General features: G+C 45.4%; 1 protein-coding gene and 1 long non-coding RNA gene across 2 annotated transcripts; one reads left to right on the top strand and one right to left on the bottom strand.

The window, feature by feature from the left end:
* Positions 1-3,845: 3,845 nt before the first annotated feature.
* On the bottom strand, positions 3,846-8,301 carry LOC121579706 (sodium/potassium/calcium exchanger 5; the record flags this gene model as incomplete). The annotated part of the gene is made up of 7 exons (XM_045220695.1): positions 7,974-8,301; positions 7,474-7,653; positions 7,281-7,355; positions 6,973-7,085; positions 5,187-5,287; positions 4,312-4,583; positions 3,846-4,052 (listed from the first exon to the last, which is right to left on the bottom strand). Coding segments are annotated over exons 1-7 (1,108 nt in total), but the record flags the coding sequence as incomplete, so codon positions are not given.
* Positions 8,302-9,015: 714 nt separating this feature from the next.
* Positions 9,016-9,852, top strand: LOC121584815. Its single transcript, XR_006003764.2, has 3 exons — positions 9,016-9,270; positions 9,436-9,678; positions 9,770-9,852. It is a non-coding gene; the product is annotated as an uncharacterized LOC121584815 (long non-coding RNA).
* The last annotated feature ends 7,531 nt before the right edge of the window (positions 9,853-17,383 follow it).

Genomic DNA, 17,383 nt, shown 5'->3' with positions numbered 1-17,383 from the left:
GAATCCGTGCCCAAAGCTGTCATCAAGGCAAAGGTGTCTATTTGAAAATCTAAAATATCTTTTTATTTATTTACTTTTTTGGTTACTACAGTAGGAAAAAAATATTATCAACCACCAAATTGTGCAAGTTCTCCCACTTAAAAGATGAAAAGAGGCCTGTAATTTTCATCATAGGTACACGTCAACTATGACTAAGACAAAATGAGGAAAAAAATCCAGAAAATCACATTGTAGGATTTTTAATGAATTTATTTTGCAAATTATAATTGAAAATGTTTTGGTCAATAACAAAAGTTTCTCAATACTTTGTTATATACCCTTTGTTAGCAATGACACAGGTCAAACGTTTTCTGTAAGTCTTCACAAGGTTTTCACACACTGTTGCTGGTATTTGGCCCATTCCTCCATACCCAGATCTCCTCTAGAGCAGTGATGTTTTGGGGCTGTCGCTGGGCAACACAGACATTCAACTCCCCTCAAAGATTTTCTATGAGGTTTGAGATCTGAGACTGGCTAGGCCACTCCAGACCTTGAAATGCTTCTTACGAAGCCACTCCTTCGTTGCCGGGCGGTGTGTTTGGGATCATTGTCATGCTAAAGACCCAGCCCACGTTTCATCTTCAATGCCCTTGATGATGGAAGGAGGTTTTCACTCAAAATCTCCCGATACATGGCCCCATTCATTCTTTCCTTTACGGATCAGTCGTCCCTGGTCCCTTTGCAGAAAAACAGCCCCCAAACCATGATGTTTCCACCCCCCATGCTTCACAGTAGGTATGGTGTTCTTTGGATGCAACTCAGCATTCTTTGTCCTCCAAACCTGACGAAGTTGAGTTTTTGCGAAAAGTTCTATTTTGGTTTCATCTACCTTGCTCAACCCATTTCTCCCAATCCTCTTCTGGATCATCAATGCACTCTGGCAAACTTCAGGCGGGCCTGGACATGTGCCAAACGCCAGCAGGAGACCACGTCACTGCAGGATTTGAGTCCCTGGCGGCGTAGTGTGTTACTGATGGTAGGTTTGCTTGGTCCCAGCTCTCTGCAGGTCATTCACTAGGTCCCCCTGTGTGGATTTCTGGATTTTTGCTCACCGTTCTTGTGATCATTTACCCCCATGGGGTGAGATCATGCGTGGAGCCCCAAATCGAGGGAGATTATCAGTGGTCTTGTATGTCTTCCCATTTCCTAATAGTATCTCCCACAGTTGATTTCTTCAAACCAAGCTGCTTACCTATTGCAGGTTTAGTCTTCCCAGCCTAGTGCAGGTTTACAATTTTGTTTCTGGTGTCCTTTGACAGCTCTTTGGTCTTGGCCATGGTGGAGTTTGGAGTGTGACTGTTTTGAGGTTGTACGGTGTCTTTTTATACTGATAACAAGTTCAAACGGGTGCCATTTAATACAGGTAGCCAGTGGGGGGACAGAGGCTCTTATTAAGAAGAAGTTACAGGTCTGTGAGCCAGAAATCTTGCTTGTTTTGTAGGTGACCAAATATATTTTCCCCATAATTTGCAAATCAATTCATTAAATCCCACAATGTGATTTTCAGGATTTTTTTTCTCAATTTGTCTGTCATAGTTGGCGTACTGATGAAAATTACAGGCCTCTCTCATCTTTTTTAAGTGAGAGAATGCCAAAGTGTGCAAAGCTGTCACCAAGGCAAAGGGTTACTACATGATTCCATATGTGTTATTTCATAGTTTTGATGTATTCACTATTATTCTACAATGTAAAAATAAAGAAAAACCCTTGAATGAGTAGCTGTGTCCAAACTTTTGACTGGTTGTGTATGTGTATATACAGTTGAAGTCGGAAGTTTACATACACTTAGGTTGGAGTCATTAAAACTTGTTTTTCAACCACTCCACAAATTTCTTGTTAACAAACTATAGTGTTGGTAAGTTGGTTAGGACATCTACTTTGTGCATGACACAAGTAATTTTTCCAACAATTGTTTACAGACAGATTATTTCACTTATAATTACCTGTATCACAATTCCAGTGGGTCAAAAGTTTACATACACTAAGTACCTTCAAACTCAGTGCCTCTTTGCTTGACATCATGGGAAAATCAAAAGAAAGACCTCAGAAAAAAAATGGTAGACCTCCACAAGTCTGGTTCATTCTTGGGAGCAATTTCCAAACGCCTGAAGGTACCACGTTCATCTGTACAAACAATAGTACGCAAGTATAAACACCATGGGACCACGCAGCAGTCATACCGCTCAGGAAGGAGACACGTTCTGTCTCCTAGAGATGAACGTACTTTGGTGCGAAAAGTGCAAATAAATTCCAGAACAACAGCAAAGGACCTTGTGAAGATGCTGGAGGAAACAGGTACAAAAGTATCTATATCCACAGTAAAACGAGTCCTATATCGACATAACCTGAAACGCCGCTCAGCAAGGAAGAAGCCACTGCTCCAAAACTGCCATAAAAAAGCCAGACTATGGTTTGCATCTGCACATGGGGACAAAGATCGTACTTTTTGGAGAAATGTCCTCTGGTCTGATGAAACAAAAATAGAACTGTTTGGCCATAATGACCATCGTTATGTTTGGAGGAAAAAGGGGGTTGCTTGCAAGCCGAAGAACACCATCCAACCGTGAAGCACGGGGGTGGCAGCATCATGCTGTGGGGGTGCTTTGCTGCAGGAGGGACTGGTGCACTTCACAAAATAGATGGCATCATGAGGAAGGAAAATTATGTGGATATATTTAAGCAACATCTCAAGACATCAGTCAGGAAGTTAAAGCTTGGTCAAATGGGTCTTCCAAATGGACAATGACCCCAAGCATACTTCCAGAGTTGTGGCAAAATGGCTTAAGGACAACATAGTCAAGGTATTGGAGTGGCCATCACAAAGCCCTGACCTCAATCCTATAGGAAATGTGTGGGCTGAACTGAAAAAGTGTGTGCAAGCAAGGAGGCCTACAAACCTGACTCAGTTACACCAGCTCTGTCAGGAGGAATGGGCCAAAAATTCACCCAACTTATTGTGGGAAGCTTGTGGAAGGCTACCCAAAACGTTTGACCCAAGTTAAACAATTTAAAGGCAATGCTACCAAATACTAATTGAATGTATGTAAACTTCTGACCCACTGGGAATGTGATGAAAGAAATAAAAGCTGAAATAAATCATTCTCTCTACTATTATTCTGACATTTCACATTCTTAAAATAAAGTGGTGATCCTAACTGACCTAAGACAGGGAATTTTTACTAGGATTAAAAGTCAGGAATTGTGAAAAACTGAGTTTAAATGTATTTGGCTAAGGTGTATGTAAACTTCCGACTTCAACTGTATATATATATATATATATATATATACCTACGATAGTGACCCTCCAGACCTGTATATATATTTACCTATGATAGTGACTATCCAGACCAGTGTACATATATTTACCTACGATAGTGACCATCCAGACCAGTGTATATATATTTACCTACGATAGTGACCATCCAGACCAGTGTATATATATTTACCTACGATAGTGACCATCCAGACCAGTGTATATATATTTACCTACGATAGTGACCATCCAGACCAGTGTATATATATTTACCTACGATAGTGACCATCCAGACCAGTGTATATATATTTACCTACGATAGTGACTATCCAGACCAGTGTATATATATTTACCTACGATAGTGACTATCCAGACTAGTGTATATATATTTATCTACGATAGTGACTATCCAGACCAGTGTATATTTATTGACCTACGATAGTGACCATCCAGACCAGTGTATATATATTTACCTATGATAGTGACCATCCAGACCAGTGTATATATATTTACCTACGATAGTGACCATCCAGACCAGTGTACATATATTTACCTACGATAGTGACCATCCAGACCAGTACGTATGTGAAGCCTGAGATCCAGACAGCGGACATAAAGAAGGTGAACATGAACCATTTCTTCCAGAACCGTCTCCTGCAGTCTGGAACCGTCAGGTATAGAATCACGATTGCCGGGAGGGACAGCACCCACAGGATCCGCTTCAGGTCGTTCTCTGGCATCGAGAACACACTCTGGTGGTCTGGAATACACACACACACACACACACCCCTTTCTCAGTCTGCATGGCATCAATGTGTCATCTACCAGAGGGATGTGTGTGTGTGTGTGTGTGTGTGTGTGTGTGTGTGTGTGTGTGTGTGTGTGTGTGTGTGTGTGTGTGTGTGTGTGTGTGTGTGTGTGTGTGTGTGTGTGTGTGTGTGTGTGTGTGTGTGTGTGTGAGTGTGAGTGTGAGTGTGAGTGTGAGTGTGAGTGTGTGAGTGACAGATCGAATCAGCTACCCTCTGGTATCTCATTGAGGCCGTGCAGACTGAGGGAAAGGTGTGAGTATCCTGAATCATCCTGGAAGATTCCGCTGTCGCTTCTAGAACGTCTGTGGACCCTCAGAGTGGTGTCGACCAATGGCTGTGTCTCGCTGTGCTCCTCGGAACCTTTCCCCAGGCAGGTACAGCAGGGGCTGAACCTCCTCAGAACACACTCACTGATCCTCAGGTCAAAACACAACACTACGATGTACACCCCATAGACCAACAACAGACAGGCCGCATCATACCTGAGGAGAGGGGAGGGGAGGTGGAGAGGAGAAGATTAGAGCGGTGAGCAGATTTGAGGAAAGGAGAAGAGAGGAGGGGAGAGGAGAGTTAAATGCTAATAAAAATCTAATACAATCACTTGTACATTAGAACTGATTGTGACTCTGTAACCGGCAGTAATAAAATAGGACGTTTGTGTACCCAGGATGATTGTTTAGATTATTAGTATCACACCGCTGGGCTTTGAAGTGTTACTATGTGCTGAGATTGAGGAAGTGGAGTTGAACACAGATACTCACCAGTACACACAGGGCACTTTAACTTTATTGTATAATACATTATGTTCTCATTGACTTCCTCATGTAAAAATTCCACTGTCCTGGAAAAGTTATACTGTTGCAAACACACACACAAGGCACTCCCTACAACACACCTACACCACACAGACACACACACACAGTCTTGTATAACTAACCTTGTGGGGACACACAATTTAGTCCCATTCAAAATCATATTTTCCCCAACCCTAACCTTAACCCTAAACCCAACCCTAGCTCCTAAACCTAACCCTAAAACTAACCCTAGCTCCTAACCCTAACACACACACACACACACACACTCACCAGTAGACTTTGTTGTCTGAGATGATGGCTATAACAGCAGAGACAGAGATGGCGTAAGCTAGACAGTCCCTGAACAGAGGCCAACAGGTCAGACGACCCACCTAGGACAGAAAACACACTGTTTACAGCGTATAGTACACACACACAGGGCCGCCACGCTGAGCTAAACTGACAAAGACCCACCTCGAGCAACACATTAAACCTCACATAATTCTGCCCAAAAACAATGACAATTTCTCTCAACCAGTGGCATATGGGCGTTTTTGGTGAGTGCTGATGTGGTGTACAGTTTTTCAAAGACAGAGACGCAAAATATGTATTTTGTCAATTCCCAGCGCGCCTCTCCAGGGAGCTGTTGGAGAGACGCATCGCTGCGGCGCTCCACTAACATTCCGTTCAAAAAATCATCTAGCATAAATCATGTAGCTGATATAGGATATGGTAGAAAGAATATGTGGCCTTTTCTGTAGCCTACAGGCTGGAGATAAAATGTATGACAATGTAATGAGACAGAAACTTTTTACATTTAGGTCATTTAGCAGACGCTCTTATCCAGAGCTACTTACAGTAGGTGAGTGCATTCATTATAATTTTTTTCATACTGGCCCCCCGTGGGAATCGAACCCACAACCCTGGCGTTGCAAACGCCATGCTCTACCAACTGAGCTACATCCCTGCCGGCCATTCCCACCCCTACCCTGGACGACGTTGGCCGCAATTGTGCGCCGCCCCATGGGTCTCCCGGTCGCGGCCGGCTACGACAGAGCCTGGATTCGAACCAGGATCTCTAGTGGCACAGCTAGCACTGCGATCAAACAACATATCCTAAAAACAGGACAGGTCAAAGTAAAATGGACAATATGGTGTGGACAATCAGGCTACTCACAACTGCTGTCCAGGAGATTCTCCGTGGGCTAAATTGTCATGATCAGTGGTTTCAAGTTCGGATCCGTACACTTTTGACGAGCTGATCATAGCGAAAAATAAAATACTTCTGCATTTCCCGCTGTGTAAACACATTGCAAATAGGCTCAAGATAACTCCTGATAAAGTTGGGTAGCTGATATTCAGAGCTTAAATAGCCAAATCACAGGAATCAGGACTAATAAAGCCAATGCAATGACCTGTTTTACAATCGTTGGGCCTACCACATGGATGGACATTCATACAATTCCATAGCAGGCTGACACGGCAGGCTACACCCCAGTAAGCACGGACTGAAGTATTTTGGACTTCTTTTTTTTGGTCTTGTCCAGACTGGCTGTATTTTTTTGTGTTTTACAAACGGTAGGTCTACCACATAGATGGCATTCCTAAAATGTAATTTCAGGCGACACTGTAGGCTATACTCAGTAAGCCTTTTAGACGTCTGTTTTTGCTCCTGTCCGGCCTTGATTTCCATGTCCATGGACATTCGTTTTTGGTCCGCTCTGGACCAGCCTTGATATGGCCCAAACATAGACGTCTATAAATGACGTATTTTGAACTTTCATTCAGAACCGAAAATGAACCTGATTTCAACATGGGCTATTTTTTTGTCTCGCCTAGGGTGGCAGAACGGCCAGGACCGGCCTTACACACACACGCACACACGCACACACACACATACACACACACACACACACACACACCATAACAGTTTACACGACAAAACAATGTAGATGATCATCTCCCCTCCTTGACCTACTAAAGCTTCCCCTGGCTGGAATGGATGCTTATTATACCACACAGCTCTTTATGGTTAGGTAAGGCTTCCCATAATCTCTCTGTGTGTGTGTACACATACCACTTTGGTCAGGAGTCCGCAAGCAGCACAGATCCCCAGGAGGTTGTAGACAGCTGATCCTACGATGGTGCTCACACCGATGTCTCCCTTTGTCACAAACACACCTGGGTAAGACAACACACACACACACACACACACACACACACACACACACACACACACACACACACACACACACACACACACACACACACACAGCTGTTAACACTTGATGATGATGACGATTATGATTGTAGTGATGTGCAGTTCCTATGGTATTCTCAGCAATCATAGTAATTGTATGTTGTGCATATGTTTCAGCTTATGTACCATGACCAGTTCAGGAGCAGAGCTGCCTGCTGCCATAAAGGTGGCTCCTGCTACGTCTTGAGACAGACCCAGACCTGGAAAGAAGACCAAGAGATGTTGCCATTAACACACAGACACACTTGCACACTTGCACACACACACACACACACACACACACACACACATTAATACATACACACACAGATAACTTACGGTCACTGATAAGTTCTAGGGAAGGTAGAAAGTAGTCGTCACAGACTATAGCAACTGCCAGCAGCATGTAAAATATGATCATAAAGTGTATGACAAGTCCTCCATCCTTCCTCTCCTGTAGTGTGAAGAACCCCTCTGGAAACTCAGACGACTGGGTTGTAATACACTCTGTCTCATTCTCTGGAACACCACACACAGAGTTGTCTAAGTTACAGAAAGTAACAGTCTACAAACTCAGTAAAAAACAACAACATATACAATACAAATAAACATTTGAAGTGAAAAAAAAGTAACAGTCTACACTAACATAATGATAGGCTTTTTGAATAAATGTAACATTACTGAATGATCACTGTGGCAACATTGTGCCTATTCTTATGAGGAACGCTATGGAAATTTGTTCTCAATTAGTCACCGCTATTAGCTGCGCAAACATTGCCACCATTTATTGGCTTGAAATCATTGATTATCACGGTTGATGGAGAGATAGAAACACTGACCCAACGCCCGGCGCTTTCTGTTGGAATGGGAGTCCTCCTGAGCTGCTGCTGCAGTGAAAGACACAAGATGAACCGTGCAATATAAAACTAAAACTAGTCCTAGAAAATAAGGTATAAAATCTTTTCTGTTATTCTTGTCCACCACTCCGTCTTTATACATGGTTTTAGAATAGAAAGCGGTTAAAAAAAAAACTGTTTTATTAACTACTGCTGCAGTGCGTCATGAGCTCACTAATAATCCAGTCAATATACAACAAGCCTCTTACTAACTCACATCTACCATAACCTACTCTATTAGGGCTGAAAAGAGATCATGGGGGAGAAAAGCATATTTTAAGGCCTGTGTTCAGAGAGAGAGAGAAAGCGAGATCACGGGATGAAGTTATTCTAGCTGAACGCACCCCAGCCCCCTGTAACCCCCTCCCTCCTCCCCCATTACAGCACCCTCTACCCGGGGGAATTAGAAGGGTTCAACCCCCATAGAAAAGTCTCAGGATAGGAAAGAGATTTCCTGGAAATAAACATTTACACTCATTTAATATTATTAGAAAGGCCTCACTCATGGTGCACATATAGGCCTAGGCTCCCATACGGAACAATTATATATTGGAATATATTTAAATAAAAATAGACATGTATTTAAATATATTGGGGACATTTATTTATCCAATATATAAATAAATAAAATATATGTAAATATATATTTTTAATATATGTGTAAAATACACACTACCACCTCACAACCTTCTCTACCCCGATGATAATGTTGAGTCTCTATTGACTTCTGGTACCTTAGCATTATTTTCCCGAAGTGACATTTTGCATGCAAAAGTTGGATAATTGAGTTGTAGTTGAAAATGCATTCTGCAGCTATTGAGGTGTAGCCTACCTGCCACTTATGAAACGTAGTAAAAAAATAAATGAGGTGTTTATTTCAAAAAGACAATAGAACGTAGAACATATCTGTACAAATATTTTTAAATATATTACAATATCTTTCACCTAAGCTGTCAATCACAATTTCAAATGTTCCCGAGCCCGACAGAGCACCCATTACAATTTAGAATTTATTCTTCAGAAGAAGAGAGCAGCTGTCACCGCCACAAAGCTTTCTCGTGGATATTGGCATTTTAGTTGATTATACATTCATAACATTTAATATGTTTTTAACCTGGTGGGTAATAATTTCTTCAACTGCAAGCAATGGTTTTCATCGAGCTTGCTAACACAGCTAGCTAGATAGCTAACGTTAGCTCCTCCTTTAGCTTGCCAACAGTATGCAGTGTGACTGACCAAGGTAAGAATTGTTTTGAAAAATTAAGTTCATGTCATGTATGTATTAGATATAATTTAATGGCCAAAGCTATTGTTAAATGTTATTGGCTAGCCAAGTAATGTGTTGCTTGCTAACTAGCTAATTTAGCTATCTTTAGTGAGGGTTGGGTTTCTTGCCCTCCTGCAGTGGATCCTTCTGGTCTGGAGTCTCAGCTGCCTATGGACAGACCCCAGCCAATGGAAGTAGACTTTTGTATCATTTAGCTAGTTAGTTCCCAATTAAATTAAAATGTCTTCATGAACATTAACCCCTTATTTATTCTTCATCTTGTGTGGAATTGTTTCAATGACTCTGTCGCTGCATTATCCACAGGGTAACTGTCAACTTGTGAGTCTGAATATGGACACTGGAGGTGAAGGAATCTGCATTGTAAGGATACATTTGATGTTCAAAGACATAATTTTCAAATACAGATGTTAAGGTCACAGATGTAATTTGTACATTATATTTTGTGTTTCAGATGCGACCTTCCAGTGACTCCCATGCCACAATTCAACAATGGAGCAAGTTATTTGAGAAAAAAATAAAGATAATTGAAAACACTCTTAGTTGTCAGTCATGTGGGGATCCATTTTCTTGTAACTACATGTGATGACTAGCTTAGAAAAAATGCATTAATGATTAAACATAAAAGGTTTGTACTGTACTGATATAAATTGTTTCACATAACAAGCTGTGATTCATGTGAGGAACGTTAGGGGGTAGGATGAGATAAGAACTTGTATTTCTCACAGACACATACACACTGCCTCTTTGTTAAACCATCATACTCAAGGACGTGTACTGCAAAAGTGCTGACTTTCTGGATAAGTTGCAAAACAACTAGACAACTGGCAACAGTGGAGCGCCAAGGGGCTGGGACTAGCCTGTGCGCCAACGATTGGCTGAGTAAGTCTAAACCACGCTCAGTCTCTACCCTGATAGGCCCAGCAGAGAACGGGAACTATCTCTGTCAGAGTATTTGAAGAAGAACCTGTAACAATGGATCAGTTCTCTGTCTGCCCTGTGTGGTATTTCAGTGAGCCCGTATACGAACCATCATACTTATCATACATACATTTTGCATATAATAAATTTAGCTTGGATTGAATCTCTTGATTATGTTTTCTCTTATTCCAATACCAGATTTGAATTACGCAATTTCTAACAGTCATGAGTCATTCATTCAAACTTTTCAAAGTGTACCACAGCATGCTATCGTGATTTAGTGCTGAACTTTATATGAAAACGGCCAATTTTGTAATACGTACATATATTTTTGTACATATAGCCTATTTAAATATATGTATATATAAGGCTTAAATACATGTTAAAATATATATGTCAATATATTGTTTTTCCATATGGGCTACCTAGAGAGTAGAGTAGCCTAAATCCAAATGGTCGGTGAAAAAAAAGTATAGTAGACCTATAGAGAATGTGAGTATTTTATTTTAGGCATAAATAATGCCTCTCTACCGCACCTGCTGTCTCAACCTCTGAATGCTTGGCTATGAAAAGGCAACTAACATTTACTCCTGATGTGCTGACCTGTTGCACCTTCTGTGATTATTATTTGACCCTGCTGGACATCTTGAAGAACAATCTGGCCTAAATGGCCATGTACTCCTATAATCTCCACTGGCACAGCCAGAAGAGGACTGGCCACCCCTCAGAGCCTGGTTCTTCTAGGTTTCTTCCTAGGTTCCTGCCTTTCTAGGGAGTTTTTCCTAGCCACCATTCTACATCTGCAATGCTTGCTCTTTGGGGTTTTAGGCTGGGTTTCTGTATAAGCACTTTGTGACATCTGCTGATGTAAAAAGGGCTTTATAAATACATGTAATTGATTGATGGGGGGTCTCTACTCTCTAGAGACCCTGTGGCAGTTAGCAGTGATACTGGCTCTGTTTATCAACTGTGCACGCGTTCGCTCCATGTGATGCAAAGCCTGTGTGAGCATCGTGAGCAAGATGAAAGATTGAACGCCTCGCACACCAGAGAGAAGTGGCGTCAAAATGGTAAGATGGAGATGCCATTTCATTTATTTTCAGTGTTGATGTAATTTACAGATTTGCCTATCTGAATAAAGCGGGAGCACTGCTCAAGTCAAAGTAGCCATGCTTTAACCCACTGGTGGGCAGAACTATAACATCCCATTTTTTAAAAACTATTTATATAGGCCTATGATATAGGCTAATATATAATAGCTTCCCGCTGGTAGTTGTAAACTTCTTAAAAGTTAATTTTCTGTGGATAACTTGTAAGTTCACATGTTGACCAACAGGCCTTTGCAATGTTTCTGTGTAATTTTCTTGGCCACATACTACATTGTCTAATGTCTAGCCCACAATATAGCTGAACACTGCGTGTGTGTAAACAAATCTTGGGTTCTGAGAAGGAAGAAGGTAAACTTCCATCGACACTGCCCTTTCGGTCCCGCTTTAAATTATGTTAAACTTATAAAGGCTTCATAAAGCCTTTACAATGCCTTTATAAGCACTACATACATGTGTTACAAAGCTTCTATAACCATATGTCATGCTTTATTAAGGGTTCATAAATGTGGCATAACTGTGTGACATAATCACCAATTTCAAAGGTGACGTAACCCACTATGTCGAAACAGTGGAGGCTGCTGAGGGGAGGACGGCTCATAATAATGGCTGGAACGGAGTCAATGGAATGGCATCAAACACATGGAAACCATGTGTTTGATGTATTTGATACCATTCCACTTATTCCGCTCCAGCCATTACCACGAGCCCGTTCTCCCCAATTAAGGTGCCACCAACCGCCTGTGGTCGAATATGATATAAACATGTGCTTTATAAAGGGTGACATACGCTCTAAAGTGATGTCATGTTAATCACATTACACCTAATCTTGTTTCCAGACACTTCCGCCCAAATGTGCGGAAGGTCTGGTGGACCAACGCATCAAATTAGGCCATCATTAGTTAGGGTTAGGTTTAAAATCAAATTTTATGAAGATAAATTGTGGAAATGGGCAGGGTTTAGCCATAATTATGACTTTTTGACTGTGTTAAGTGGTGACCATGACAAACACTTTACTCAGTAAGGTCACTCCTATAGAATTCTATGGTCATTCCCACTAAGGCCAACTTTGAATGGTTGATATCCCAGGCTTATATGTGCTGTGTGTACTTCCGGGTCACGGAATTTCGGAAAACTTCAAAATAAAAGTCCCCCACGTAATTGTAGAAAAGTGTCAATAACCATTCATGATATATAAAACAAATAACTGTCTAAACATTAACAATGATTCATATTTGTTCATATTTAAGTGGCATTTGCATTATATGTGGCTCTAAAAACATGTTCCAAGGTCAAATAAATGCCCCCAATGCGAATCACTTGCTCTGAGCCAATACATAGTGGCTTAGAGCAATAACTATTCTTGTCACGAACAGAAGAGGACCCAAGAGCGCAAGTTCAAATTCAGAGTTCTTTATTCAAGGTTACAGGCGGGAAGAGGAGTCCCAGGGGTGTCAGGGGTCTAGGGTCCTCCTGTGGGTACCTGTGCTCCGGGGGTCACCAAATGTCCGGGGGTGTCCAGTCCAAGTGCTTAGTGTGTTCCCCAGTGATGGAGCGGCGTATCGGGCTGAGGGTGGTGAAACGTCTGGGCACGCTCATCTGGTGGTCGGAGACCTGGGGGAACACACACACACAACAGCAATATGAATGGCAGGCAGAAGTACAGATCAGGGCTGGGCAAATATCGTGGTGAGAGACAGAAGGCAGAAACGAGTTACCGGAGGGGCTGAAGATCGGAGAGTAGTCGAGGGTCCAGAAGGCAGGTTGGGATAGACGGGCAGTAGAACAAGGAGGCAGTCAAGAAAGGGTATTATCACAAACAGGAGTCAGAGCAGACAGGCAGGTTACTGGTCCGGGTTTGAAGACGATCTGACAGGGCTTGGCTGAAAACCAGGGCTTGATATACTGGGAGAGGTAGTGGGAAAATGCAGTTCAGCTGGCAGAGTAATTAGGGAACAGAGTGAGGCAAGGTGAGGATGGTGTGGAGTCGAAATGCAGTCAGCTGGCCAGGCAACAAGAGCAGAGCAGGGCAGGTGGAGCTAGTTAGGCTGAGTAGAGAGAGAGAAGGTGAGCAGAGTGGAAGATAATTGAATGCAATTAATGTTGCTACCAGGGAGAGAGAGTGCTCATGACAGGACCCCACTCCAAGGGACGGCCCCAGAAGTCCCGAGAACAACATCATGCCGGGAGGGTGGAGGCGACCAGGCGGCGGGTCAGAACTCCTCCGAGCGGTCCGAGTGAATCTCCTCATCCTCAGAAGGAGCTGGAGGGTCACGGTCGGGAGACAGGACAGGCACTGAGACAGGAGCAGGGCGGGCCGACGGCTAGGAACCCCTCTTGACGGCCCCTACGGATTGCAGGCTGATCAGGATGTAGTCGGTGGAAGTCAGTGATAAGGGTCCGGTCCACTATCCTCCCTGGCCGGGATCCAGGTCCTCTCCTCTGACCAGTCTCCTCCCAATCAACGAGTTACTGGAGACCCCTACCCCTCCGCCTAGAGCGAGAGCAGCGCCGGACGGTGAAGACAGGACCGCCATCTACGAGGCGCGCGAGGAGGTGGCGCCGGAGCTGCAGGGACCAGGGACTTTCATGGACCGGCTTGACTGGAGACGTTGAAGGTGGTGGACCCGCATGGAAGCAACTGAAGCGTCGGACCGCCCGTTGGACTGATGACTTTCTGCACAGGAAAAGGACCAATGAAGCGAGGGGGCCACTTGCCGTGATACAACCCGCAGCGGCAGATCGGCAGACAGCCAGACCTTCTGACCAACCCGGTAAGTAGGTGTTAGGGTCCTCCGTCGGTTGGCACCGACGGCGTAGCTGGTTCCAGACTTCAGGAGCACAGGTGCGAGCCTGGGCCCAGCAAGTGCGGCGGCAGCGGCGGGCACACGCAAGAGCAGACGGACAGGTGGCCTCCGCCTCCCTGGCTGGCAAACAGTGGAGGTTGATACCCGTAGACACACTGAAAGGGAGAGCCCGGTGGAGGAACTGGTGAGTGAATTATGGGCATATTCCACCCAGAGCAGGTGTTGAGCCCAGGCCCGGGGATTTTGGGAAGCCACACATGGCTCAGTGCCTTCTCCAGCTCCTGGTTCATGCGTTCAGTCTGGCCGTTGACTGCGGGTGGAATCTAGACGATAGGCTGGCGGTGGCCCCAAGGAGATGACAGAACTCCTTCCGAGAAGGTTGCTGAGAATTGCGGGCCCCGGGTCTGACACTATATCCTGGGGTAGGCCATGGATACGAAACACATGTTCCAGGACCACCTGGGAGGTCTCTTTAGCAGAGGGTAGTTTGGGAAGGGCACGAAGTGGGTCATCTTACTAAAGCGGTCAACAATGGTAAGGGGATGACTGTGTGTCCGTCAGAGGCGTAAGGCCCGTAACAAAGTCCAGTGAAACGTGGGACCAGGGCCTCTTGGGTATGAGAGTAGGGGTTTGCAGCAACCCAGCAGGAGGCTGGTTGGGAGTCTTGTTTCGGGGTTAACAAGTGGGACAAGCTCGGATGAATTCTCGGACATCCCAGTCTCATCCCCCGCCACCAGAACAGCTGGCGGACAGATGAAGGGTGCGAGTGATGCCGGGATGACAGGCCAGACGGAATTCAGGTGCCCCCCACTGAATCACAGGTGACCTGAGATTTGCTGGAACAAACAGACGGTTGGGGGCGCTGGTGCTTGGACCTGGCTGGTCCCGAAGAGCCTCCATGACCTGCTTCTCGATCTCCCAGGTGAGGGCCGCATTACGGCCAAGTGGCTGGGAAGAATGGGAGCTGTCATGGCGGTGGTCGTCCTTCTGAAACATCCGGGAAAGAGCATCAGGTTTGATGTTGCGAGATCCCGGCGGTAGGAGCGTGAAATTGTAAGCGCCAGTAAAGAACAGAGACCACCGCTGTTGACGGAGTTCAGCCTCCTGGCTGTTTTGGATATACTCCAGGTTCTTGTGGTCTGTCCACACTCACGAATGGTTTCCTTTGACCCCTCTAACCAGTGCCGCCATTCTTCAAGGGCGAGCTTGACAGCCAACAGCTCGCGGTTCCCAATGTCGTAGTTGCATTCGGCAGGGGGTTAGCCGACCCGGGAGTAGAAGGCACAGGGGTGCATCTTGCCCTTCTCAGCTGCTCTTTGAGAAAGCACTGCACCCACTCCCACGTCCGAAGCATCTACCTCCACCACAAACTGCCTTGCTGCATCTGGCATCTGGAGGATGGGAGCAGAAGTGAAAACATGTCTTGAGGATATTGAAGGCCTTATCAGCAGCTGATGTCCATTGGTACGGTTGTTTAGTGCTGTTATTGCGCCGTGAGGGGTGCAGCCACTGTGCTATAGTTTCTGATGAATCTCCTAAAGTTGGCAAAAGCCCAGAAACTGTTGCAACTTCTTCCGAGACTTCAGGAACTGGCCAGGAAGTGACAACCGACACCTTCGTGAGATCCATCTGAATGCTGCCTCGGTCACCACATACCCCAGGAAGGAAACGGTCTTGGCATGGAACTCGCACTTCTCTCGCCTTCACGAAAAGAGAGTTCTCCAGCAGGCGGCGCAGACCAACCGGACGTAGTGCGCTGTGTCTGACAGAGTCTTTGAGACATTAAAATATCGTCAAGGTACACAAATACGAACGTATTTAGCATGTCCCCTGAGGATATCATTCACTAGGGCTTGAAAAACTGCTGGGGCATTGGTGAGGCCGAAGGGGCATGACGAGATATTCATAGTGGCCGGTTGGTGTGTTGAACGCTGTCTTCCATTCGTCTCCCTCCCTCATCCGCACCAGATGGCAGGCATTGCGAAGGGTCCAGCGTTAGTGAATACAGTGGCTCCCTGCAGCAGTTCGAAGGCAGACGAAGTAAGGGCAGTGGGTAGCGCTTAACCGTGATGTCGTTCAGACCCGGTAATCTATGCATGGACCGAAGAGAACCGTCCTTCTGCCGACAAAGAAGAATCCCGCTCCCTGCGGGGGAAGACGACGGTCTAATTATCCGGAGGCAAGAGAGTCATTAATGTAGTCCTCCATGGCCTTTCTTTCCGGGGCTGACAGTGAATACAGACGACCCTTGGGAGGTGCTGTGCCAGGCAGGAGATCAATCGCGCAGTCATAGGGTCTGTGTGGGGGGGTAGAGATGTCGCCTTGGATTTGTTGAACACCTCTTTCAGGCTGTGGTAACAGGCCGGAACATTGGATATGTCGGAGGCAGCGCTTCAGATCCTTCCCGGTGAACGGGCAGGGTGGCCCCCTTAAACAGGTCTGGTGACAACTCCTTCCCCACTCACGGACTGTTCCTGTCTCCCAGTCGATGTGGGGGTTGTGCTGACGGAGCCACGGGTATCCAAGAATGAGTGGTTGGCCAGGGTGAGTGTAGGGAGGTGAAACTGGATGGACTCCTGGTGGTTCCTGACAGCAGGATTGTCACAGGGGCGGAGATATGAGTGACAGTGCCAAGATGATGCCCATCCAGGGCTCGTGCAGGAATGGGTTGTGTCAGTTGGATGATGTGTTCACGCCCAGTTGCTGTGCAAGCTCAGGGTCCATGATGATTTTGCATTCGGCGCGGAATCCACAAGGGCGGCCAATGTATGAGTCTTGTCAGAAAGCTGAAGCGCGGAGATGAAGCAGGGTCTTTCGGATGGAGGGAGACTGAAGGCTTGTGAGCTCACCCGGATCTCCCCTACACCTGGTAGGCGGGCTAACTTTGCCGGACAAGTAGCGACATCGGTGATTCTCGCCCACCACAGTAGAGGCAAAGGTTGGAGCTTAGACGGCGCCGACGCTCCTCGGGAGTCAGAGAGGCACGGCCAATCTCCACTGGGCTCAGGCTGATTGAGTTGGCTATGGGACTTGACAGGCAGGGGGGCTGGACAGAAGCGGTATCGACCCGAGTACGGATGGCAGGTTGACTGAGACGGCCCTTCTCCCTCCTCCGGGTCTGTATCACGGCGGTCAATACGAACGGCAAGGTCAATGGCGGCATCAGCGTTGAGGGCGGGTATCATCGGGAAACAAGCTCGTCCTTGATATAGTCCGCCAGGCTATGGAGGGAAG

The sequence above is a fragment of the Coregonus clupeaformis genome, unplaced genomic scaffold (assembly GCF_020615455.1).
Source record: "Coregonus clupeaformis isolate EN_2021a unplaced genomic scaffold, ASM2061545v1 scaf5048, whole genome shotgun sequence".
Lineage (NCBI taxonomy): Eukaryota > Metazoa > Chordata > Actinopteri > Salmoniformes > Salmonidae > Coregonus > Coregonus clupeaformis.
Note: the sequence above shows the minus strand (reverse complement) of the source record. Positions and strands in the feature narration are given on the sequence as shown.